Source organism: Hyla sarda, chromosome 11 (genome assembly GCF_029499605.1).
Source record: "Hyla sarda isolate aHylSar1 chromosome 11, aHylSar1.hap1, whole genome shotgun sequence".
In the NCBI taxonomy this organism is placed as follows: domain Eukaryota; kingdom Metazoa; phylum Chordata; class Amphibia; order Anura; family Hylidae; genus Hyla; species Hyla sarda.
In genome coordinates this window covers 45,563,688-45,591,496 of record NC_079199.1, presented here as the reverse complement: position 1 = coordinate 45,591,496, position 27,809 = coordinate 45,563,688, and the positions used below count along the sequence as shown (strand labels likewise).

Genomic DNA, 27,809 nt, shown 5'->3' with positions numbered 1-27,809 from the left:
ATAACACCGTATATACCGTTAATACTATATAATAAGGTAACACTATGATAACACTGTATATACTGTACATACTATATAATAAGGTAACACTATGATAACACCGTATATACTGTAAATACTATATAATAAGGTAACACTATGATAACACCATATATACTGTAAATACTATATAATAAGGTAACACTATGATAACACCGTATATACTGTAAATACTATATAATAAGGTAACACTATGATAACACCATATATACTATAAATACTATATAATAAGGTAACACTATGGTAACACTGTATATGCTGTAAATACTATATAATAAGGTAACACTAAGATAACACTGTATATAACATAAATATTATATAATGAGGTAACACTATGATAACACTGTATATACCGTAAATATTATATTATAAGGTAACACTATGATAACACCGTATATACTGTTAATACTATATAATAAGGTAACACTATGATAACACTGTATATACTGTACATACTATATAATAAGGTAACACGAGGATAACACTGTATATACTCTAAATACTATATAATAAGGTAACACTATGATAACACTGTATATACCGTAAATACTATATAATAAGGTAACACTATGATAACACTGTATATACCGTAAATACTATATAATAAGGTAACACTATGATAACACTGTATATACTGTAAATACTATATAATAAGGTAACACTAAGATAACACTGTATATACTGTAAATACTATATAATAAGGTAACACTATGATAACACCGTATATACTCTAAATACTATATAATAAGGTAACACTATGATAACACTGTATATACCGTAAATACTATATAATAAGGTAACACTATGATAACACTGTATATACTGTACATACTATATAATAAGGTAACACGAGGATAACACTGTATATACTCTAAATACTATATAATAAGGTAACACTATGATAACACTGTATATACCGTAAATACTATATAATAAGGTAACACTATGATAACACTGTATATACCGTAAATACTATATAATAAGGTAACACGAGGATAACACTGTATATACTCTAAATACTATATAATAAGGTAACACTATGATAACACTGTATATACCGTAAATACTATATAATAAGGTAACACTATGATAACACTGTATATACCGTAAATACTATATAATAAGGTAACACTATGATAACACTGTATATACCGTAAATACTATATAATAAGGTAACACTATGATAACACTGTATATACTGTAAATACTATATAATAAGGTAACACTATGATAACACTGTATATACTGTAAATACTATATAATAAGGTAACACTATGATAACACTGTATATACCGTAAATACTATATAATAAGGTAACACTATGATAACACCGTATATACTGTTAATACTATATAATAAGGTAACACTATGATAACACTGTATATACCGTAAATATTATATAATAAGGTAACACTATGATAACACTGTATATACCGTAAATATTATATAATAAGGTAACACTATGATAACACTGTATATACCGTAAATATTATATAATAAGGTAACACTATGATAACACCGTATATACTGTAAATACTATATAATAAGGTAACACTATGATAACACTGTATATACCGTAAATATTATATAATAAGGTAACACTATGATAACAATGTATATACCGTAAATATTATATAATAAGGTAACACTATGATAACACCGCATATACCGTTAATACTATATAATAAGGTAACACTATGATAACACCGTATATACTGTAAATACTATATAATAAGGTAACACTATGATAACACTGTATATACCGTAAATACTATATAATAAGGTAACACTATGATAACAATGTATATACCGTAAATATTATATAATAAGGTAACACTATGATAACACCGTATATACTGTTAATACTATATAATAAGGTAACACTATGATAACACTGTATATACTGTACATACTATATAATAAGGTAACACGAGGATAACACTGTATATACCGTAAATACTATATAATAAGGTAACACTATGATAACACTGTATATACCGTAAATACTATATAATAAGGTAACACTATGATAACACTGTATATACCGTAAATACTATATAATAAGGTAACACTATGATAACAATGTATATACCGTAAATATTATATAATAAGGTAACACGAGGATAACACCGTATATACTGTTAATACTATATAATAAGGTAACACTATGATAACACTGTATATACTGTAAATACTATATAATAAGGTAACACTGATAACACTGTATATACTGTAAATACTATATAATAAGGTAACACTATGATAACACTGTATATACCGTAAATACTATATAATAAGGTAACACTATGAGAACACTGTATATACCGTAAATACTATATAATAAGGTAACACTATGATAACAATGTATATACCGTAAATATTATATAATAAGGTAACACTATGATAACACCGTATATACTGTTAATACTATATAATAAGGTAACACTATGATAACACTGTATATACTGTACATACTATATAATAAGGTAACACGAGGATAACACTGTATATACTCTAAATACTATATAATAAGGTAACACTATGATAACACTGTATATACCGTAAATACTATATAATAAGGTAACACTATGATAACACTGTATATACCGTAAATACTATATAATAAGGTAACACTATGATAACACTGTATATACTGTAAATACTATATAATAAGCTAACACTATGATAACACTGTATATACTGTAAATATTATATAATAAGGTAACACTATGATAACACTGTATATACTGTAAATACTATATAATAAGCTAACACTATGATAACACTGTATATACCGTAAATACTATATAATAAGGTAACACTATGATAACACCGTATATACTGTAAATACTATATAATAAGGTAACAATATGATAACACTGTATATACCGTAAATACTATATAATAAGGTAACACTATGATAACACTGTATATACTGTAAATACTATATAATAAGCTAACACTATGATAACACTGTATATACCGTAAATACTATATAATAAGGTAACACTATGATAACACTGTACTATATTTTGGAGACATTAACAAGACAATCTGTTCATTTACCAGTTCGCTGATTAGTTTCCATTCTTGTTTTAATTCATCGCAGTAGAGTTCCCAGTCTCTGCAGACACCGAGGAGATACAGCCATCTGTCCCATAGTGAAGCCAACACTTTATCAAACACCAAGACGTCATCACCGCTCACATCGCTTAGGTCTCTTGTCGCCTGTCTGAGCTTCAGCAATTCCTCTTCATACGAGTTTACTTTTGTCACCATACTCTGTGAAACACACATAGAAATTGTTATTAGAGTTTATTAGATAGCAGGACAGTGGCTTTATGCAGTCAGAAAAGCCAATTATTAGATTTAAAGGGAATGTATTATTTTTTCTAATCCGTTTCTATTTTCTGATTGTATTTTTTTCCCATTTGCTTTTTATGTGCATTATTATAGGAGCTGCCATCTTGCCTGAGCTGTTTTTAACAGAATTTATTGATATGATTTACAGCAGGACCCATGGGCATAGACAACAATAGGCAACAGAAGCTGTCCCATTCAGATGAAATGAAAATGCAACCGGGCATTCTCTGTGACCTTTTTAAAAGGTCATTCTACACGGACGGGGGATGCTGATCACTGCTGTGAATGGTAGTGGATCCAGTGCTATCTCTCTACTGATGTCTCCTTTCACTGTGCTCCTTGTCTGCACTGAGAAGAAAGGCAATACTGGGAAATGATCTGTACAAAATAGGAAGTCTCAGCTTATTTTTAGCCCAAATGGCCAGAATGAAAACTGCTAGATTTTGTGATTATAAACTGCTAGACTGTTAGATTTTGTGATTATATAGCAAAATTTTTAAATAAAATACGAAAAATTATTATGATTAACATAAAAACTTGAATTAACAATAGGTAATTATATGACAAATGACAGTGTAATTGACATCAATGCTAATATTGCTAGACCCACCCCAAACGTGTATAAAGCCTAAATGTAAACTCCATTTTTTAATCCAAAAATAATCCCAAAAATGGGAACTACTCACAAAATCAGCATAAAGATATTTTATTAGGACAAGTGTGTTAAACAATAAAAACATTCAAAAAGAGGAATAGACAACAGATGGGCGGCATCACCAGGACTGAGAGATAAAGAAGGGTTGTTACAAGCTTCTATTTAGTGAAGGAACGTATCCTAAGGGTCTATTCACATGTACATTTTTGATGCACAGGATTTGAACCTGCAGATTTGATGCTGTAGATTTCAATGTAAACTAACTGACTAAACACAACTTTAAATCTTCAGCTTCAAATCCTGTACTGTGCAAACACACACTAAGGGTCCATTCACACGGATGAATTTATGCTGCAGATCTTCTGCAAATTTGCTGCTGCAGAATTTGCTGCCCACTGACTTCAATGGGTAAGAAAATCAGCTACAGCAAATCTTCAGCAGATCTGCAGCAAAAATACGCCCGTATGAATGGACCCTAAGGGAACGTTAACACGGGCGGATTACCTGCGGATTTTCCGGTGCGTATTTGCTGCGGATTTGCTACCATGGACTTCAATGGGTCCGAAGGAAAATCTACAAATCTGCATCTATTGCTGATTTTCTGCTGACCCATTGAAGTCAATGCTAGCAAAATCCACAGTAAGGTAAAATCTGCAGGTAAGCCGCCCGTGTGAACGTACCCTAAGGGTACGTTCACACAAATGTATTTTCTATTGCTGATCTGCTTTAACAGATTTTGCTGCCCATTGAAGTCAATAGTCAGCAAAATTTGCAGCAGGAAATCTGCTGCAGATCTGCAGCAAGAATATGTATGTGTGAACGTACCCTAAGAGTACGTTCACAGGGGTGGATTACCTGCTGAATTTCTGCAATGTATTTGCTGTGGAAAATCCACAGCAGATTTTACTATCATTGACTTCAATCGATCCAAAGGAAAATCTGCAAATCTGCCTCTATTGCGGATTTTCTGCTGACCCATTGAAGTCAATGGTAGAAAAATCTGCTGCAGAATTTTCGCAGCAAATACACTGCAGAAATTCTGTAGGTAATCCGCACATGTGAACGTACCTTCAAATAGGAAATTTCACACCATGCTACAAAACTGTACTTCACTGACTTTTCATCTAAGAAAAAAAGTGACTTGTCAATTTTTAGCATGGATCATGGATTTCAAATGCAAATTCCATGTGGATATTGAAACACAATTTTCAACCTTTTCAATATGGTGTGCTAACAAGCCCTTACTCTTTAGCATATGCTTTAAAGGGGTACTCCGCCCCTAGACATATTTTCCCCTATCCAAAGGATAGAGGATAAGATGTCTGATCACAGGGGTCCTGCCGCTGGAAACCCCCACGATCTCTCCTGCAGCACCCCTGTTATCTGGTGCACGGAGCTACGTGCCTGATGACTGGCAATGCAGGGGTCGGAGGATCGTCACGCCCCTCCCAAATTCTGCCATGTGAATAGACCCTAAGATGTTGCAAAACTACAACTCCCTTCATGCTCAGACATCTGCTCTAACACATATCGATTCCTTATAGAAACTAGCTCCTTACACTGTACCACAAAGGGGTTGTCCCAACTGCCTTACAATTAGCTGACCGCCATGCTGTGCATTGCTACACACAGGCATCCCACAAGCCCTATGGTAACTTTTATATGCTTATATAATGGCTTACTTTGGAAGTATACATCAGATAATATTCCCAATGTTTACTTCTGAAAGATGATCCATAAAAGACCAAAATATGGAGGGTTAATCCAAACAATTCCCCACAAGATCACCGCAGTGATCCACTAATTCCCTAATTTCCCATATATTAAAACATGTAACTTTATTGATTTATAGTAATTCACACAGAATTATACATGGGAAGAGAGAGTGTCTCTCTTCCCATGTATACTGATGTTAAATGAGTACTGCTGTACCGCAATTAATTATAATTCTGTATGCACCTGCAGTGTGACATAAAGAATAGCCCTACAACCTCTTGATAAAGCCGTGTCCAACGGCGAAACATGTCGAGGGGGGCTGTAAACTGATTTTAAATCTTGTGGTGTCCTTCCCTATCTGTATGTCACACTGCAGGTGCATACAGAATTATAATTAATTGCGGTACAGCAGTACTCATTTAACATCAGTATACATGGGAAGAGAGACATTCTGAATTTTTAATCTTTCATTTTGTGTGGATTACTATAAATCAATAAAGTTACATGTTTTAATATATGGGAAATTAGGGAATTAGTGGATCACTGCGGTGATCTTGTGGTGTACTTCTGAAAGATAATACATAGAAGGTGTGAACATAGATTGAAATGGAAGAAACAAGGACATTGCTCCAGTAGTGCTTGGGCATCTTGGGATCTGCCTCATTGACATGTCATACATATTGATTTGACAGTAAGTAACCCCCCCCCACCCCAAAAAAAAGGGAATAATATTAATAATAGTAATAATATAATAATCTGAGCGCTGAATTATCATGAACTGTAATATTAAACTTGCCTTGGCTTTCTCCCATTGGGCCAGAGCAGCTCTGTAAGATGCTGGCTTTTGAAAAAAGGAATCTCTGACAATGGTTTCCAGCTCCTCGAGATCCTTGCACATTTTCTGCTTATTACATCTGAACAGTAGGTACTTTTCACGGTAACTAGAAAATAATAATGGAATATGTTGAACAGTATAAATTCATACAAATTTGTTCTGCTGTATGATAAGTTACTTTAATATATCATCTCCCTATTTTGTCCTGTTATCATGAGAGTATTAGCAGCCATTTTGGAATCAGATTCTGTTTAAAACAGGGACCAAAGATCAGGCAGCGATGCAGATATCTGTTACAATGTGGGGGATGGGTATTTAGTAACCAAAAGTGCTGCCCATTTGTTTTAAGTAGTGCAGACATATACCGTCCCTACCCAGCTTTCACAGTTGCAGACACTCTGAATTATAGCCAGTTGTGTGTCATGTGTTGTTGACCTTGGCACATTGCTTGTTTCTACATAAAAGGACACCACTGGTCCTAATGGCCTGGGTACCCACAGTTGGCATCCTGATCCTATATTTTGGTGCCGACACTAAAGCTATGGGTTTTAATACTTTTCTGTCACTCAATTTACCAAGCTTTGCGAGCTCATGCAACTAACTGGGCTTTGTAGAAATGGAACACAAAAATGGCACCAAACTCCAAAGAAGACAAAAAGCCGGCACCAAATGTAAATCCTTCCTCAAAATTGCCAACTTCACAGCCCGTGGATAGGTTCAGGTGTGTTCAAATGGCAATGACGGGCGGCGCTACTTGCCGAAACAAAGGTAATATATATGTAACACCAAAGAAAGAAAGAAGCGGAGCGATAACCGTAAGAATTGCAGACAAATCACCAGGAATTTAGCACTTAATGGGTCTTGTCAATCCAGGTAGGGAGGCGGCAGATGGATCCGGGGGGAGTTCAGATGTCGGGCCACAGACCGTATCACGCCACTAGGCGCTTCGTCAGGCCGATTATAGCGGCCTGACGAAGTGCCTAGGGACGTGATACGGTACGTGGCCCGACATCTGAACTCCCTCCTGATCCATCTGCTGCCTCCCTACCTGGATCAACAAGACCCATGAAGTACAAAATTCCCGGGGATTTGTCTGCAATTCTTACGGTGATCGCTTCGCTTCTTTCTTTGGTGTTACATATAACACAAAAATGGGTTTACTGTCTTCTAGGTCTCTCAAAGTTGAGCTAATGGGGAATATTTAGCTACAATTGGCAGGTCTTAGTTGGCTTTGGAAAGAACAGTGGGGAAGGTTTTTGTTACAGCAAGTGGCTTCTAAGGTAGAACAAGCCCCACTTATTGTTGCCTCATATACTTTAGGACCGCCTAGTGAAGGAAAGTGAAGGCTTTTTAAGACAGAGCAGGTTAACTTGATGTTCTTTATAACTGAACAATTTTAATTACAAGAAATAATTGTAAATCGAGAAAAGCCCCATTGCATAGAATAAACTTGGGTCTCTTCTGCTGATGACTCCCCATCTTTGGGTTAATTTCTCACATCAGAATCAACATATTGTAAAGTGTAAGGCAACACGGAATGTGCTCCTTATAATCAGAGACCCAATTGAAACCCAATGTCATGTACACAAACTCCTGGTTAAGATACTAACCTGGCTAATGCAGATTGATTTCTTTCGGACATCTCCATCAATAACATGTTCGTGCCAGTGATCTGATTCACCAGTCCATCTAGTTGCTCTTGATCATGTGGATTACAACTGTATTTTAGCTGTTTAATGAGATTCTGGATTTCTGCTATATTGATATTTATTTCTTCTTGCTGGGTATTCAGAAGATCTACATGGTCCTCCTGATTACTAACATCTATTGGCTTTTCTTTAAATTTTTCTTCATACTGTCTGAAAAGTTCTGCTAGTTTGGCAATGGTTTGATGAAGAGCTTGAAGACTATTGAAATGTTTCTTAACTGTGTCCTGGTAAAATAAAGCCAAATTTAAGTTGGCATATACTGTATTAAATACATTGATTAATACAAATACTTAGAGGGGAAAAATGAAAGTATCAGTGGTTTACCCTTTGCCTAATGCATGTTGGCCCCTAATATGAATCTAAAACATATGCAATTTCATCGCCAGCAATAACATCAGGAAAAATGAACAGAGATCATACATAACTTGGTGGTAATATTAATATGAATCTGTCAACTCATTATAATTATACCTATGGCTGTTTGAAAAGCTATAAAATCATGTTAGGTCATGCTGAGCTCCATCATGCATGCCCCCTTTATGCCCCTTATGATTGATGTACACGGCATAGTGCCAAAAGCCAAGCAGGGAGAGGTGGGGGAGGGAATAGATGTGCATGTTGCAGCTCAGTCCGGCCTCTATTACTCTTGAGTTTAAATGGAAAACATTATTTTATAACTTTGCAAACAGCCATCAGCTAAGAAACTGGTATACTTTGTTTTCTCTCTCAGCAGATATCTGCCTATGTCTCCGCTCTGAGCATTATATAGAGCTGACAGATTCCCTTTAAGTATTAGTATTAAGGCCTCATGCAAACGGCAGAACTATATGCATGGAGCCTGTATGGTGACAGCCCAATAGAGGTGTAGGGACTCTGTGCCTCTAGTACAACATTGTATGGAGGTCTACATTTGTATGAAATAGTCATATGGATGTACCGTAGAGCCCATTATACTTATCTATTACAGCTGGATACAACTCGGATTGTGTATGGAGGGACAATTTGACTGTGTGCATGAAGCGAAAAGCTTTGGCCAACAACTCTGCAGTTAATGGGTACTCATCCCCTAAACATCTTATCCTCTATCCAAAGGATAGGGGATAAAATGTATGATCGTGGGGGGGTCCGGCCACTGGGACCCCCGCGATCTCCAGCGCGGCGCCCTGGCATTCTGAACATTTCTGTTCAGAACGCCAGCTGTGCTTGGCTTCAGTGCTGAGAAGTTCATGGTTATCATAGCCTGTGCAATATTTTTCATTTGCTCCAAGAGATTCATTTGCAGCATAACAAAACAAAGTAAGTCGTTTCTCTGAATTTCTAAAATGCTTCTACTTTATGCACACATAAGTATAAAACCAATGCCAGGGGCCTGACGAAGCATCTAACGGTGTTATATGGCGGTGGCCCGACACCTGATTCCCCAGTTTCCATCCTCCGCCTCCCTGCTTGTTCACCGAATGGACGTGAAGTGAATCCTCCTGCTTCTATCAACTTACTGGGTGAGTTGCTCAGCATTTTTCTTTCAAGGGTTTGCAAAATACAATTGATACTTCTTAACCCCTTAAGGACTCAGCCCATTTTGGCCTTAAGGACTCAGACAATTTAATTTTTACGTTTTCATTTTTTCCTCCTCGCCTTCTAAAAATCATAACTCTTTTATATTTTCATCCACAGACTAGTATGAGGGCTTGTTTTTTGCGCGACCAGTTGTCCTTTGTAATGACATCACTCATTATATCATAAAATGTATGGCGCAACCAAAAAACACTATTTTTGTGGGGAAATTAAAACAAAAAACGCAATTTTGCTAATTTTGGAAGGTTTTGTTTTCACGCCGTACAATTTCTGGTAAAAATTACATGTGTTCTTTATTCTGAGGGTCAATACGATTAAAATGATACCCATTATTATATACTTTTATATTATTGTTGCGCTTAAAAAAAATCACAAACTTTTTAACCAAATTAGTACGTTTATAATCCCTTTATTTTGATGACCTATAACTTTTTTATTTTTCCGTATAAGCGGCGGTATGGGGGCTCATTTTTTGCGCCATGATCTGTACTTTTTTTTGATACCACATTTGTATATAAAAAACTTTTAATACATTTTTTATAATTTTTTTTTTAATAAAATGTATTAAAAAAGTAGGAATTTTGGACTTTTAAAATTTTTTTTCGTTCACGCCGTTCACCGTACGGGATCATTAACATTTTATTTTAATAGTTCGGACATTTACGCATGCGGCGATACCAAATATGTCTATAAAAAATGTTTTTTACGCTTTTTGGGGGTAAAATAGGAAAAAACGGACGTTTTACTTTTTTATTGGGGGAGGGGATTTTTCACTTTTTTTTTACTTTTACTTTTACATTTTTTTACATTTTTTTTTACACTTGAATAGTCCCCATAGGGGACTATTCATAGCAATACCATGATTGCTAATACTGATCTGTTCTATGTATAGGACATAGAACAGATCAGTATTATCGGTCATCTCCTGCTCTGGTCTGCTCGATCACAGACCAGAGCAGGAGACGCCGGGAGCCGCACGGAGGAAGGTGAGGGGACCTCCGTGCGGCGTTATGAATGATCGGATCCCCGCAGCAGCGCTGCGGGCGATCCGATCGTTCATTTTAATCGCGAACTGCCGCAGATGCCGGGATCTGTATTGATCCCGGCACCTGAGGGGTTAATGGCGGACGCCCGCGAGATCGCGGGCGTCGGCCATTGCCGGCGGGTCCCTGGCTGCGATCAGCAGCCGGGATCAGCCGCGCATGACACGGGCATCGCTCCGATGCCCGCGGTTATGCTTAGGACGTAAATGTACGTCCTGGTGCGTTAAGTACCACCTCACCAGGACGTACATTTACGTCCTGCGTCCTTAAGGGGTTAAAGGGGTTATCCAAGAAAAAACTTTTTTTTTATATATATCAACTGGCTTCGGAAAGTTAAACAGATTTATAAATTACTTCCATTAAAAAATCTTCATCCTTTCAGTACTTATGAGCTTCTGAAGTTGAGTTGTTCTTTTCTGTTTAAGTGCTCTCTGATGACACGTGTCTAGGGAACAGCCCAGTTTAGAAGCAAATCCCCATAGCAAACTTCTTCTACTCTGTGCAGTTCCCGAGACAAGCAGAGATGTCAGCAGAGAGCACTATTGCCAGACAGAAAACAACAACTCAACTTCAGCAGCTGATAATTATTGAAAGATTTAAGATTTTTTAATAGAAGTAATTCACAAATTTGTTTAACTTTCTGGAGCCAGTTGATATAAAGAAAAAAGTTTTTTCCTGGAATACCCCTTTAATTACGGACTCATTGTGGAATCGATCATAGGTGAGCAGCGCCACCACAAATAATTTTTTCTGCCTCTGTATACTCCACGGATTTCCGACCCCCTTGAGGAGACTGGCTCTGAATTTGCAGGCTGCAGCTCATGATCATACGTTTGTACCCCAACACAGAGGGGTTATATGCATGAACCTAAGGTTCACATAAGGTGATCACATTACCACCCCAGGGAAAAGTTGGGGTTGTTTCCCACACGGAATTACATGAGGCGTTGTCCTCCACCTCTGTTTTTTCTTTTCTCTCTCAAAATGTATAAAATTGCTTTTTTATTTCTCATTAAAGTGTCAAGGAGGCAGGCAGAGCTGCTTAAGTGCCTTGGCCTGGCAGGCCTCCTAGCTTGCCCTCACCTACCAGCCCCACTTTGACTAATGTACAGGACTTGGTATATCAGTCAAGGAGGGATTGGAAGGTTAAGGTAAGCGTGGAGACAAGCTAGGTTTATTTGTTTGGCAACCACCACCAGGTCCAGGTAAGGTGCACCTTGGTCTTATATACTTTCTAATGGAGTCTGCATGTAGAGCTGACAGATTCCTTTAAAAGTATGTCATAATACAGGTACAGTACAAAAAAAAAACTGGCATTAGCAGAAATGTATCTAGTGCTTGTGTGCACCCTTATTCCTTGTTGTACCTATATTATGATGTGCTTTTACTCTTGTCAGGAATAAAAGATGATGATCAAAATACTTGTGCTGGAACATTTCTTGTTAGACTATTGACGTAAACATAAAAGATGGCAACCCACAACGAGCCATTTCACGTGGTGCCCACACAAGTCTTATTTTAACTATCTGTAGTAAAAAGCACACATCTACACAACATGTTTAACAAGAACAACTTACAATATACTGGATGATGGTGTTCTCGTTTTGTTTTCCAATATCTTCTATTTCATTCAGCTGTCTAAGGTGCTCCTCTGTAGATGCCTGGACAGAAATGGCTCTTGCAGTATTTAATTCACATTTACATATTTCATCTAGAGCTTCAAGACTTAGAAGTTGCTCTTGGATCTCATAGCCATCCAAGTTAACAACACATGGCTGCTGAAGACCTTGGTGAATTTTCCTTAAATTGCACAAAGTTTGTTCCAGTCGATACTGAATACTTTTTTCCATTGTGTGAAAACCAGTTATCAAATGACTGAGAGATTGGTGTAATCGATCCATATTTTCTGCTAGGGCTCCTATTGTAGTTTCTTCATAATGGAGAGCATCTTGGCTGTCATGTTTCCCAAGCAACAAGCTTAGTGCTTCAGTGGCTAATATGCTTATTTTTTTAACTTTTTTACATAAAACTTGAGCCTCTATAATGTCAAAGTGAGTTCCGACGGCTAAAGCTTGTCTTTGTACTGAATAACATAATACTTTGGCTTCTTCTACAAGTTCTTGATAGCGTTCTTTTACTGGTTCATAATGACCAAAGTGACCACTTCTATCCACTGGGAAATATTTGTTCTGTAAATTATCAACAGTTAAATCATCCCAGTAAAGCCCGCTATCTTCAAACAAGTCCTTATACCTCAATATCTCGGACAAGTGAACTTGAGATGATGAGATGGCATTTTGGGAAACTTGAAATTTCTTTTCAAAGCATTCCCCGTCTTGCTTTTCAGCCCCATCATGCATCTCAGATTCAATAGGCTGCAGTGAGCTCAATTCCCGACTAAGAGAAGTTGTTCTTTCTTGAAACTCGTTACAAATTCTTAGCAATTTTTCAGTGCGCAAAAACATCTTTTCCTCTAATCTCCGAATTCTTCTCGCTTTGGACTTAAGACTTCTTAATATGTCATTTAAATATAACTGCTCGGAAATTTTAAGTTCCCTATGATAGCTTTGGCTGTTCCTGAGAAGTGTCAAGACTAGACCTTCAATTTCTTCCAACTCTGTAGTCTTGGCCTTTAGACAATTTAGCTGTTCACATAACTCAGCCGCAGTAAATACACCTCTTTTGACTGGAGTTGCTTCTTTTTCTAGACAGTGCAGTAATTCTTTCAGCTTTTCAATTTCTGAAAAAAGTGCTTTCCTCTTCTCCAGCCCAGATTCGAGCTTCTGTAATCGGTCAACTGATTGTATGATCTGTTCCTCATATAATTCCTGCAATTGTTGGAAAAAAGAGCAAATATCTCTGAATGCTGCTGGATCGATCCCTTGTGATATGTGTTTTGACTCCTCAATAACAGAGTTGACAGTAGACTGTCTGTCTAAAATTTCTTTGTGCACTTTTTTAGTACTTGTGATCTGCTGCTCTACGTCACTTGGTAGAAGGGCAATAGCCTGATCGAGCGCAATATTATTTTGTAATTTTTTGATCCATATGTGTGAGTCAAGTAAAGGCTTCAGAAACAGGTATTGATTTATCAAGGCATCTGGTGTCTGACACCGAGTCACCTGTCGGTCCTTCACTCGTTCCTCAAAACTTTCCAAAGAACTTTGCAGGTTATCCAGTGAGAGTTCCAGAGTCTGGCGTTCATTGGCCCCCCAAGATCTTTTGCTCTGCAAGTCACACGCATTCTTTAAATAGGAGAACAAATGTTTGATAGAAATTACATCAGCAGAGAGAAGTAAAGATGTTTTCACTATGTCTTCCGGAGAAGGTGTTGGTTGATCAAGCAATTCTTGCTGGATTTGAATGATAATTTGCAGGTGGTCAACTTTCTGTTGAAGAAATTGAAGTTCCTCAGCTTCTTTTAAGACTCGATCATGCTCTCTATGTATGCTGAGTTCTATTTGTTCCCAAAATGCTTCAAGTTGTCTGATATCTATATCTATTTCCTCCTTGACTTTTGATAAGTTCCTGAACCTCGTAATGTTTGACTGCTGAGCTTTTAAAATGCTTAAAGTTTCTTTTTCGTGCACTAGCTTATCAAGGAAATGCTTCAATTTATCCAGATGACTTTGATGACTTTCAGTAGGTGAACTGGAATAGAAAGATGACTGGAGTCAAATAAAGCACTAAAATATAAAGGTGTTAATAAAAGATAAATATATATATGTGTTCACTCTGGCTGATGAGGATCCTGAATATGAGACCCTCCTTTATCAGAATTCCCTAATTTTGTGCATGACAATGGGTTTTCTAATTTATCAGCCACTGCAATACACAGGAAAACACCTAATAAAATAACATTTGAATAAATTCAGATTTTTGCTCTTACATTTTGAGATTTTCTTTCTCTTTAGTCAACATTTGGACTGACAGTCTGGCTGCACTTAGGGCATTCTGGAAGTTCATAAATTCTTGATGCAGTTCTTGCTTTTCAGTTTTTAACACTTTTAGCTTCTTCAGGAGACCTTTGTGGTCTGGTGGTAAGATCTCAGAACTTCGGACATCCTTATTTTGTAGTTTTGAGAAGTCATTACAAAGGTTCTGTAATGGAAAAAATTATAAATATATAATAATAATAAAATAATATATAATCTTAGTCAAAGGAAAACTGTCAGCTTGTTCACCCACACTAAACCCAATAGACTGGGTTATAGTGTGGGTGAACAGGATTCAAACAAGTGGTCACTTACTTATTTTCGCCAATTGGCCGCCGAGATATCTTGTTCGGAAGTTCTGGGATTTCTAATAAGAATAAGCGCACTGAAGGCGTCTCCCCCAATGGTTGGCCGCCTCTAGCTCCCGTAGGAAGGCTCATAAGCCCGCCCCTCCACTATGCATATGCATTAGATTCAACAAAATGTCCTAGTGACGCGGAGTCCCACATCACGTGATCGCAGCACTCTGTCTGAAGAGCACATGCGCTATATTTTCCCCAGCTCTCACGTTCTGTGTTTGTAGCTTTCCTGACACTTGACGATCAATATAAAATTACACAACCCCTACACTACATATAGGAAATAGATTCGACAAATAAACATACATTTTGACACGTTTTTGACATGAAGACATGTAAGTTTGACATTTTTGACATGTAAGTTTGTAAGGTCCAGCGTGGCCCAATGCATGCTGTAAATGAGCGCCAATCTTGTATATCGGCACATGTTTAAAGGGCCTACTATAAGGCATGTGTTCTGAATTGGGTGGGGAAGTAAGCTGCTGCTAGGCTTCCATGGCGGTGGCTTATCTTCCCTGAGAACAAAAGTGTTAGGCATAATGTCATCCAACTGCCCAATCCGTCTCTTCCCTTACATCAGTCTTAGGGAAGAGTCATGAGGCCACTATTTACATTAGATGGTCGGACAGTCCTGCTGAATTTCCTGAAAGTCCTGTCAGGTTCAGCCAGCATAAATTTAATATATAGACCAGATTTACCCTTGTTGTTGCCCCATTTTACCTCTATTTCTTTAATCTCTTGTTCCAATTCCATCAAACTGAATTTGGTAGGTTCATTTGAAAGCTTTTTGACTTTCCTCTTCAGGTCTTTCAAGTAAAACTCCTTTGGGCTCTTATTCTTCGCATCTTCTGTAGCATAACCAAGCTGCTAAACAGGACAATAACATTTTTACTGGAATAAAAACTGCAAACACATTGGATTGTACCATTCCAAAAAAATAATGCTTGGTGATGGAATGTATGACATGAAATAGCAAACTTTTAGGAAAACTTTGAGAAAAAAGTTGCATCAATCAAATAATTTCCCCAACACTCAAAAAAAAACTCAAAAAAGAGAAGGTATCCATATATGGGGAAATTTATCAAAACCTGTGCAAAGGAAAAGTTGACCAGTTGCCCATAGCAACCAATCAAATTACATAATATATATTATATATTTTTAACCTGTTAAGGACCCAGGGCGTACCTGTACGTCCTGAGTCCGCTCCCGATCTATAACGCGGGGCCACGGCATGGCCCCGCGTCATAGCGGGTCAGGCCCGGCCTCTAACAATGGCTGGGACCCGTGGCTAATAGCGCGCAGCATTGATCGCGGTGCCGCGCAATATTAACCCTTTAGATGCGGCGTTCAAAGTTTAACCACGCGGCTAAAATTAAAGTGAAACCATGCTGGAGGGTCCCTACCTGCCTCCTCGCTGTCCAATCACCGAATGACTGCTCAGTGCCTGAGATCCAGGCATGAGCAGTCAAGCGGCAGAATCATCGATCACTGGTTTCTTATGAGAAACCAGTGATCAATGTAAAAGATCAGTGTGTGCAGTGTTATAGGTCCCTGTGGGAGCTATAACACTGCAAAAAAAAAAGTGAATAAAGATCATTTAACCCCTCCCCTATTAAAAGTTTGAACCCCCCCCCTTTTCCCATAAAAAAAAACTGTGTAAATAAAAATAAAAATATACATATGTGGTATCGCCACGTGCGGAAATGTCCAAATTACAAAAATATATTGTTAATTAAACCGCACGGTCAATGGCGTACGCACAAAAAAATTCCTAAGTCCAAAATAGTGTATTTTTGGTCACTTTTTATACCATGAAAAAATGAATAAAAAGATCAATAAGTCCTATCATTGCAAAAATGGTACCGCTAAAAACTTCAGATCAAGATTGTCTGTTACGGAAGCTGAGGCTGATTTTGTTCTGAACCCTACCTCTAGGTTGAAGGAAGTGTGGCTCAGGGCGCAAGGAGCATATACTAAATATTTAGAGGATGCTGCGGAACACAAGAGGTTTTTCACTAAGCAGCGCTACTTTGAGTGTGGTGAAAGTACGGGTACATTTTTGGCCTCCATAGCTAGGGCCCAACAGAGAGTTACGTACATTGGTTGTTTGAGAGATAGCCGGGGAAGGGAAGTTGTGGCGGATGAGGATATCTTGGGTGTGATGGTAGATTTTTACAAGGATGCGTACTCTACCAAGGTCTCTTGTACTGGGGAGGCCTTGGCGGACTATGTGAGTAGGGCATCGTTACCTTCCCTTTCTCCGGAGCAGAGGGACTCGCTGGACTCGCCGGTCTCTCTGGAGGAACTGGAATTTGCTTTGAAAGATGCTGCCAATGAAAAAGCCCCAGGTCCAGATGGCCTTCCGAGTGAGGTGTATAAAAAAATTCTCCGGGATACTCCTCCCCCAGTTGTTGCGAGTGGTCGGGTCGGCGGCTTTAGATGGCTCGTTGCCCCGGTCCATGTTGGAGGCCACTGTAGTACTATTACCTAAACCTGGAAAGGACCCCCTATCTGCGGGTTCTTATAGACCGATCTCATTGTTGTGTGCTGATGTGAAGCTGCTGGCCCGGGTACTCGCTAACAGACTTGCTGGGGTGGTGCTTTCTCTGGTCCATGGTGATCAGACAGGCTTTATGCCGGGTAAGTCCACGGTTGACAAGATTAGGAGAGTGTACCTTAACTTGCAGATGTCTCAGGAGGGCGCGGGAGCAAGATCGATTTTTTCATTGGACGCTGCCAAAGCATTTGATAGCGTCGAATGGAACTATCTGTGGAGAGTTATGGAGGCTATGGGGTTTGGACCTAGATTCCTTACTTATGTTAAACTACTCTACCAACGTCCGACTGCCCGCCTCCGGGTCAATGGTCGGTTGTCCCCTTCATTTGACCTACAGAGGGGCACGCGACAGGGGTGTCCCCTGTCGCCTTTGCTCTTTGCATTGGCTATAGAGCCACTGGCATGTATCCTGCGGGCCTCCCCTGATCTAATTGGGTTTCGATACGGCTGCATGGACGAGAGGGTGGCGCTTTACGCAGATGACATGTTGTTATTCCTGGGTGATACTGCTCGTTCCCTGTCTCCTGCTATGTCTATTATCTCGGAGTTTGGTGCTTACTCTGGCCTACTAATTAATTGGGACAAGTCGGTCCTGATGCCTTAGATACCCTGCCTGATATTCCTCAGATAGCCATATCACATATACAGGTGGTTAAGGAATTTAAATACTTAGGGATCAACATCACACCATTTTTGCATGATTTTCTATCCCGGAACCTGACACCCTTGCTGGACAAGAGTTCACAAAAGGTAGCTGTCTGGTGTAAATTGCCGATTTCGGTGGTTGGCCGGGCTAATGTAACAAAAATGGTCCTTATGCCGCAGTTGCTATATGTGCTGCAGAACTCCCCAGTGTGGATAGCAAAGATTTACTTTCACAGAATACAGCGACTTTTTAGACAATTAGTATGGGGGGGGGGGGGGACTGCACGGATTAATATTGAAACATTGCAAAGGGCTAAATCTTCAGGTGGGTTGGCGCTGCCTAATCCCTGCCTGTACTATCTTGCCTCGCAACTTCATCAGTTGAGAGGGTGGGCGGATAAATCTTTATTGGGGCCTACGGGTCGTTTATTTATGGCTAAACATGGGGGGAGGGTGCCGCTACACATTCTTGAAATTGGAGCCCTGACCAGACCTCCGGACTCCTCTCCCACTACCCTGCTCCTCTGTAAGCTCTGGGGCCATGCGCGCAAGTTACTAGGTATCACGAGTTATATATCGCATACACCGCTGTGGCGTAACCCAGGCTTGCCAGTTTTTTCCTCCTTCACAGATGCTGGTTATTGGGAGAGGAGGGGATTGTGTGAACTGGGGCAGCTAGCTGTACAGGGGGTTGTAAGATCTTTTCAGGATTTGCAGGAGGAGTTTGTTTTACCGCACTCCTCATTTTACAGATACCTGCAGCTCAGTCATGTGTATGACACTCAGAATAGGCTACGGCTGATAGAGGTACAGTCTAACAGGGTCCTAGAATCCGTGGTTACAAAACGGGAATCTGCTGGTATGATATCTTGGCTATACAGTGAGTTGTTAAGTTTCTGCCATGAGAGTTTCCCCTTGACGGTTCGTGCAAAATGGGAGAGGGACCTTGGCGGGTTGAGTGATGAGGAATGGGCTATAGTGCTCTCTCTTACCCCATCTCTGTCTTTATCGGAATCTAATAGGCTATCACAATTATTATTTTTGCATAGAGTGTATAAAACCCCACTATTCCTACATAACATTGGTGTTCGGCCTGACTCTTCCTGCCCCAGGTGTGGTGAGTTGGAGGCTCACCTGTTGCATATGATGTGGACTTGCCCTGTCTTACATGCATATTGGAATGATGTGATACGACTTATCGAAACCATTTATGGGGTGACATTGAGTGCAGCTCCTAAGGTGTGTCTTCTTGGCCTTATAGGCTGTGATCAGGAACCCTCCTTGAGAGAAGTGGGAATTTTACGTGTGCTATATCAGGCCAGGAAACTTATTGCGCAGTTCTGGATCAGACCGTCTCCTCCGGGAGTAGCTGATCTTGTTACAAGAATAGCGCAGATGGTGCGCTTGGAGAAAGGTATATATGTTAAGCGGAAAGTTATTAGGAAATTTGATGGTATCTGGGGATCCTGGGTGAACCATTTTGACCCCCCGCCGACTGATTTCTAGATGACTGTCCATTTTAAACCTGTCTTTGGAGTGTGGTGCTGGTTTGCCTGACGGAGTTCTGTGAGTATGGCTCTTTTCTTTCTACTTCTTGCGTTCTTCTCTGTGCCCTCTCTTTGTGGATTTACTGGAATGTTGGCATGTAGAGGCCGTTTGTAGCAGTTCTGAGAGAGTGGTGTGAGAGAGACAGATTGTTGGGTCTGAAAGTTAATGAAACTTTGGCTTACTGAACGTGCGTTATGAGTTGTATAGGGGTAGAGACGGATTGTTTCTTTGTGGGGTGAGTGGGTGGGAGGTTGGTGTTTATTGTCTGTATGTTGACTTAAAATGTTTGTAAAATCTTTAATAAAAATTATCTGATTTAAAAAAAAAAAAAAAAAAACTTCAGATCACGGTGCAAAAAATGAGCCCTCATACCGCCCCATACGCGGAAAAATAAAAAAGTTATAGGCTCAGAAGATGACAATTTTAAACGTATAAATTTTCCTGCGTGTAGTTTAGATTTTTTACAGAAGTACGACAAAATCAAACCTACATAAGTAGGGTGTCATTTTAACCATATGGACCTACAGAATAAAAAGAAGGCATCATTTTTACCGAAGAATGTACTGTGAAGAAACGGAAGCCCCCAAAAGTTACAAAATGGCGTTTTTTTTTCCAATTTTGTCTCACATTGATTTTTTTTTCCGTTTCGCTGTAGATTTTTGGGTAAAATGACTGATGTCATTACATAGTAGAATTGGTTGCGCAAAAAATAAGCCATCATATGGATTTTTAGGTGAAAAATTTAAAGAGTTATGATTTTTTAAAGGTACTGAGGAAAAAACGAAAATGCAAAAACGGAAAAACCCCGAGTCCTTAAGGGGTTAAAAAAGGCTCTGAAAAATGAAAGAAGTAATCTAATTGGTTGCTATGGTCAACTGGTCAACTTTTCATTGCCACAGGTTTTGATAAATCCTTCTCATCAGATTTTTTTTTTTGCAACATATGGGAGTGCGGTTGCCTTTCGTTTTCAGATTTCCTGATAGCTATTTTTTTAACACAAGTTTCACAATTTTTTAACACAAATCTATCTAAAATTGACTGGAAATTATTTGAAAAATGAGTGAAATTATTAAGGTTGTAGTGAAAAGACATGCGTTATGGTATATTAAGCAAAATGATGGTGCCTCCAGTAACACTACTTACTTAGTCACATCTTTGGCAGCATATGAGTTAAAGATAGAAGGAGGGATGTGTATATATATGTATATATATATATATATATATATATATATATATATATATATATATACATACATACATACACACACAGTTAAATTATATTATAACAAATTAATATATTATTTATATAACAAGATAACAGTTCAAGAAATAACATGTTCTCTATATACCCAAGAAGTCTTCACCTTCTTTCAGCATATATGGATTCTCTAGGGGGAGGGGTAACGAGGGGATGATCAAATACATTTTTATGTGTGTTGGGACCTGTTTCATACTAACAGCTGTCAGTTCAGGGTATCAGTCCCACAGTCAGTCCTGGACTTATGGTCATAACATGGGTGCAGAAATGTACCTTTAGTTCATTAGTACTGGGCTACACTAGAGTAAAAACCAGCCTATTACACAATTAAAGATCTTTGCCTGGTACACTGATCCACTGTAGCATGTCTGCACATTTACATTTAACTCTGTAGTATATATCTGAATTACCTTAAATTTGCAGGCAAGCTTCTCCAAGGATTTTTCTCGCATGAGCTCCTCTCCCGAAATAAATGAAATATTTGAGAAAATCTCTAGCGCCTCCTGCTGGTAAGCTGTAATATGAGGCTGAAACTCCTTTAATAATATTTCACATTCTGTCTGTAATTCATCAGGCTGTGATAGTGGAATATCCGAAGCTAAGGTTTGCTGATCACTGACCAATTCACTATCCTGTTTGGTGAATAGAAATAACAGAATGAGATATGAATCTACAAACAAATTTAGCCCATTACAGGCCCATGATGTACCGGTACGTCATGAGTCCGCCCCCCCTTCTATAACACAGGGCCAAGGCTATTAAACCTTTAGTTCAAAGTTGATTGCCGCGTCTAAAGTGAAACTAAAACGTTGCCGGCTAGCTCAGGGGGCTGTTTGGGATCGCCGTGGCATCCCGAACAGCTGAGACACAGCAGGTGGGTCCCTTGCCTGCCTCCTGGTGTCCGATCGCCGAATGACTGCTCAGTGCCTGAGATCCAGGCATGAGCAGTCAAACGGCAGAATCATCGATCAATGGTTTCCTATGAGAAACCATTGAACGATGTAAAAGATCAGTGTGTGCAGTGTTATAGGTCCCTATGGGAGCTATAACATTGCAAAAAAAAAGTGAATAAAGATCATTTAACCCCTTACCTAATAAAAAGTTTGAATCAGCCCCCTTTTCCCATTTAAAAAAAAAAAAACTGTGTAAATAAAAATAAACATATGTCGTATCGCCGCGTGCGGAAATGTCCGAATTATAAAAATATATCATTAATTAATCGGTCAATGGCGTACGCGCAAAAAAAAATTCCAAAGTCCAAAATTGTGTATTTTTGGTCACTTTTTATATCATGAAAAAATGAATAAAAAGCGATCAAAAAGTCAGATCACAACAAAAATGGTACCGCCCTCAATGAGCCCTCATACCGCCCCATATGCGGAAAAGTAAAAAAGTTATAGGGGTTAGAAGATGACAATTTTAAATGTATAAATTTTGCTGCATGTAGTTATGATTTTTTCCAGAAGTGCGACAAAATCCAACCTATATAAGTAGGGTATCATTTTAATCGTATGGACCTACAGAATAAAGATAAGGTGTCATTTTTACCAAAAAATGTACTGTGTAGAAACGGAAGCCCCCAAAATTTACAAAATGGTGTTTTTTTCCCCAATTTTGTCTCACATTGATTTTAAATCCGTTTCGCCATAGATTTTGGGGTAAAATGACTGACGTCATTACAAAGTAGAATTGATGGAATTTTTAGGTGCAAAATTGAAAGAGTTATGATTTTTTAAAGGTAAGGAGGGAAAAACGAAAATGCAAAAACGGAAAAACCCCAGGTCCTTAAGGGGTTAACAACAACATGTTAATAAAAAGCACATTGTTTCAGACACCCACCATTCATAAAAGAAAGCACAAATGTCCTCCGAGTAATGAAATAAACACATTTGACCGCAGTCTAAGAGTCTCCTGGGGAAAAAAAGAAGACCTTGGGAACATCTGGGAGAGCTGCCAGCAAGCTCTTGCTTTAGAAGGGGGTCATGTGCACTATGTTTGATTTAAATGCCTTAAGTTGGGGTATGGTCTTTACAAACAGGTAGAGCATACATTAAACATTTTATACAGTCATATTGGGGGAAGGGATTAATACATTGCTTTTTAGAAATACCTTGATGTAATGTCACTTTTTAAAAGTTGGTAAGTATATATAAAACCTATGTTTTTGTATATGGTAGAGGATCTTTGTGTTCTTCATGCCTTACCATTTCTACTGTTAGGATAGGATAGAAACCTGCTTAGGGGTCTCAGCTGTCAAGGCCCACAATGTAAATCTATAGGTATCTCATGGGCATTTCCAGTAAGTGTCTGGCCCATGCAAGTCATTGTCTATTCCTTTTAAGAGCATTGAAACACGACTGGACAATAAGTCATCTTTGCTAGCCAGCCTTCACCCTGCTCTGTACTGAGAAGGGGCTAGAACCCAAAAGCAGCTGTCTATAGATGGGTAACTATTCAATCTAGGAGATTCTGGCTAGCATAATAATCCCCAGTCATGTTTAAAGGCTTTTAAAAAAGGGCCAAACATTAACTTGCAGGAATGCTAACCCCAGTAGGTGGCACCAGAGAGCAAGCTGTCTGTCTTTTAGAGGACAGCTACTTAGCATATTTTTTCCAGTGGAGCATTGCATGGCCCATATGAGTTCACATGATTTTTAATGCTTTATTGAATGAGAGATTTTACCCCTTAAGACCCATCAACATGGTGATTCATGGGCTGACATTAAAGGGGTACTCCCGTGGAAATTTTTTTTTTAAATCAACTGGTGCCAGAAAGGTTAACAGATGTGTAAATTATTCTATTAAAAAATCTTAAGCCTTCCAGTACTTTTCATGGGGTATATACTACAAAGGAAATGCTTTTCTTTTTGGATTTCTCTGATGTCACGACCACAGTGCTCTCTGCTGACCTCTGCTGTCCATTTTAGGAACTGTCCAGAGCAGGAGAAAATCCCCATAGCAAACATATGCTGCTCTGGACAGTTCCTAAAATGGACAGCAGAGGTCAGCAAGTAATTTACAAATCGGTTTAGCTTTCTGGCACCAGTTGATTTAAAATTTTTTTTTTTAATTTATAGTCCATATTGGATATTTCGTATTGAAAAACAAGGAATATCCAGCGAGAAGAAGCTCGAATGCATAGGTTTATTATCAATGCAGCAACATACAGCAGTCTTCCTTCCTGTATGTTGCTGTATTGATAATAAACCTATTCATTCGAGCTTCTGTTGCGCTGGATATTCCTTGTTTTTCAATACGTTATTTACCAGCATTGTCCAGGCTGAATCCGTGACGCGGCTGGCGGCATTTGAGGGGTGAGCTGGTTTTACTACATACGACTACCGTATTTATCGGGGTATACCACGCACCGGCCTATAACACGCACCCTCATTTTACCAAGGATATTTGGGTAAAAAAAGTTTTTTACCCAAATATCCATGGTAAAATGAGGGTGCGTGTGCGCGCGTGTATACCCCAATACACCCCCAGGAAAGGCAGGGGGAGAGAGGCCGTCGCTTCCCGCTTCTCTCCCCCTGCCTTTCCTGGGGTCTAGAGCGCTGCTGCAGGCCTCCGGCGTGCGTCCCCGGCGTCGTTGCTATGCGCTGCACGGCGCAGCGCATGACATCAGTGCGCCGCGCCGTGCATAGCAACGACGAAGGGGACGCACACCGGAGGCCTGCAGCAGCGCGGACCCGAACCAGGTAATTATGCCACCGGGGATGGGGGAGGCAACGGGGCAGCGGCGCCGGCAATGGGTGCCGCTGCCCCTTCTCTCCCCCTGGCTGTCGGCGCCGCTTCTCTCCCCCTGGCTATCGGTGCCGGTAATGGGGCGCCGGCACCGATAGTCAGGGGGACAGAACGGGCAGCGGCGCCGATAGCCAGGGGGTGAGAAGGGCCGGCAGCAGGGCTCTAGACCCCAGGGAAGGCAGGGGGAGAGAAGCGAGCAGCGACGGCCTCTCTCCCCCTGCCTTTCCTGGGAGTGTATCGGCGTATAACACGCACATAGACTTTAGGCAAAAAATTTTAGCCTAAAAAGTGCATGTTATACGCCGATAAATACGGTATATTGGATATTTGGAAACGCGTTTCATTCATTCATTCATTTAATTAGCTATATCAGTTTACAAAGCAAAGGAGTAAAATGCAAAAAATAACATACAAAACAACAATTAAACAACAATAAAGCACAACCGCTCATTCACATGCAGCATTTAAATGTGAGCTATGAAAGTTTGCAAACGTGACAAAGTTGAAATCTTTTTTGACATTTATGAAAAGTAAAGAGTTTAAGGAACCTGCAGATTTTTCACCACAATATTAGATGAAAATTGAAAGATGCCAAATAGAAAGTAAAGGTCAACTTTAAACATATAACTGCTACTAATTATAGCCTGGCACTGGAATTGGCATATGCAGGCAGGAATTTAAAGGCGACACAAGCAAGATCCTTACCTGAACCTCAGTCTTTTCCCCGCCATCTGGAAGTGCTTGAGCTCCTCTTAGTCTTTCCTCCACTGTGGTTATCAGACCTGAGGTGTAATGGGAGTCATTGTCGCTGACTGGCAAATCGTTTACAGAGGTCTCCAGTTGTCTACAGAGAAATAGCGCGTAAATTATCAAAATAGCGTATAAATTTGTTTGTCAGCATTAGGTACAGGAGGCAGATGGAATTCTGGGTAAGCAAACTTTATGCTTGTCACGCACAATAGACCATCTGTGACTATGCTTCCCAATGGCCACATCCTCAATCTCAATTTGGACTGCAGCATTTCAATTTAAAATGTGTAGCTGGTGGGGACAGGGGCATCATTTAAATTCATAGGGCCCCATGGCCCCGTTGACAGATAACTGTAGCACAGTAGCAATAATAAAAGATATGGACATATAGTGCCATATATAAGAGTGCCCACATGGTAGTGCTTACATCGTAACGTAATTTAAAAGGCTAAAATAATTCATGTATATCCAGTTCAGCCTATGATCCAGTGTTGATCCAGAGGAAAGCATGCATAAAACCACCAATTTATTATTCTTTACAAGAAGATACAATCGTGTTGTGCCTGGTTGGGCCTCCTCTGTCTCTGGGACCCATAGCAGTTGCTATGGCTAAAGTTATGTCCATGGGGTTTAGCTGTTGGACAAGGAAAAATCCTTAGAATGGGCCGATGCTGGTCTTGGCCCTGGTTAAGAAGTGTCCAGACTATTTCAGTTAGGCTCTGTTCACACCAGAGTCACAATTTCTGTTTATAACATAAGCCATGACTGTTACAACAAGGCAGTCTAGGAAATGTTTTCTTTTTGTTTATATAGTGCAGCACAGATAAATAATAAAACAGAGGCTCTTGTGTGGTGACCCAGTACAGAATCACATGTTCTTCTGTACTCCTGCCCATCCTGTGTGGCAAATGCTGCTTCAATGTCCGTCTTGGGCCCCCTCTCCTCAGAACTCTCTATAATGCACAGTATAATGCAGTGTTATATAATGGTTAATGTATGAGTATTTTTCTATGCACTTGTTACTTTAAGAATCCTGTTGCTATGAACATTGTTGCTAGGGGAGTGTGCAAAGGTGAACCAGGTGACTTATCTGGCCAATGGGACCTCTCTAAATTGCTCCCATATATAGTGAGGTCAGAGTTCAGTTCTCTCTCTCTTGCTGTGGTACAGTTTGGTGAGGAGTGAAGTCTGTCTGTGAGGTGATTCTGAAGGAGGCCTGAGGCCTAGTCCAGCAACCACGCCTCAGTTAACCCCACTACCCAGGTGAAAGTCAAAGCATGGCGGTAAGCACTGAGTCCAGGGAATTTAATACAAGTCAAGTCCAGCAAGTTAGTCAAGCTCCAGTCACTAAAGTCTAGCGTGGGCTGCATACAAGTCAAGTCAGTCAGATACAGCACAATCAACTATAAGTCCCAACAAGTGCAGAAATAGATCAGTGACATAACTCCTGTCCCTTTACACTATAGTGTATTTTACTGTATGTGATACCTCAGTCTCCTTTTCTTTTTGTTACTTTATATACATAGAGCAGTTTCAAGCTCCATCAAATAGGCAGGGCCACCATCAGGGGGGTACAGCTAGGGGGGCCCGGAGCCCTGTAACTCCCATGCTAGGAACTGTGGTGGCACGATCCCTGCAGTGGGCTAACCTGACCCTTCAACTGTGGGCCCCGTCGCACCCCCCTGTGACAGGGCCCGCAGGTGAAGGGGAGGCCGCCAGGGGATCCGGGACACCTGTCACAAATTCCCTTTAAGACGCACACAGTGTTGAACGTGCGCCATGGCGCCGGCTCACATGACAGGAAGGAGCCAGAGGCTCCGTCCTGTCACTCTAGCCTGGGCTTCCTGTGTGGCAGTGGCTCCTAATGATGCTGTCGACACAGGAGGCTGAGACAGAAGATAAACTTCAGGAGCTGCGGGGGAACGAAGGAGAGGTGAGTGGTGTTTTTTATTTTTATATTCTATGGTGGCAATCTAAGGGGGCATCATCTATGGCTGCAATCTAAGGGAGCATAATCTATGGCTGCAATCTAAGTGGGCAATGTAAGCGGGCATAATGATCTATGGGGCAATGTA

At 39.6% G+C, this 27,809-nt stretch overlaps 1 protein-coding gene and 1 long non-coding RNA gene across 10 annotated transcripts in view; one reads left to right on the top strand and one right to left on the bottom strand.

Annotated features, from left to right (window-relative positions):
• The window catches only part of SYNE2 (spectrin repeat containing nuclear envelope protein 2), a 355,793-nt gene that overhangs the window by 165,153 nt on the left and 162,831 nt on the right, over window positions 1-27,809 (bottom strand). For 6 of the 7 annotated variants that reach the window (XM_056546593.1, XM_056546588.1, XM_056546590.1 and 3 more), the window contains 8 exons: window positions 25,690-25,828; window positions 21,648-21,869; window positions 15,950-16,096; window positions 14,825-15,036; window positions 12,513-14,586; window positions 8,219-8,541; window positions 6,570-6,714; window positions 3,106-3,321 (listed from right to left, as the gene is read on the bottom strand). In XM_056546593.1, coding sequence (XP_056402568.1) covers window positions 3,106-3,321; window positions 6,570-6,714; window positions 8,219-8,541; window positions 12,513-14,586; window positions 14,825-15,036; window positions 15,950-16,096; window positions 21,648-21,869; window positions 25,690-25,828 — 3,478 coding nt within the window. The remainder of the gene's footprint in view (window positions 1-3,105; window positions 3,322-6,569; window positions 6,715-8,218; window positions 8,542-12,512; window positions 14,587-14,824; window positions 15,037-15,949; window positions 16,097-21,647; window positions 21,870-25,689; window positions 25,829-27,809) is intronic. The other variant, XM_056546589.1, reaches the window with a different exon arrangement.
• LOC130295649 (uncharacterized) overlaps window positions 26,904-27,809 on the top strand; it is a 47,782-nt gene continuing 46,876 nt past the window's right edge. For 2 of the 3 annotated variants that reach the window (XR_008848947.1, XR_008848945.1), the window contains exon 1: window positions 26,910-27,017. This is a non-coding gene — a long non-coding RNA (uncharacterized LOC130295649). Of the gene's footprint in view, window positions 27,018-27,809 lie in introns of all 3 variants that reach the window. The other variant, XR_008848946.1, reaches the window with a different exon arrangement.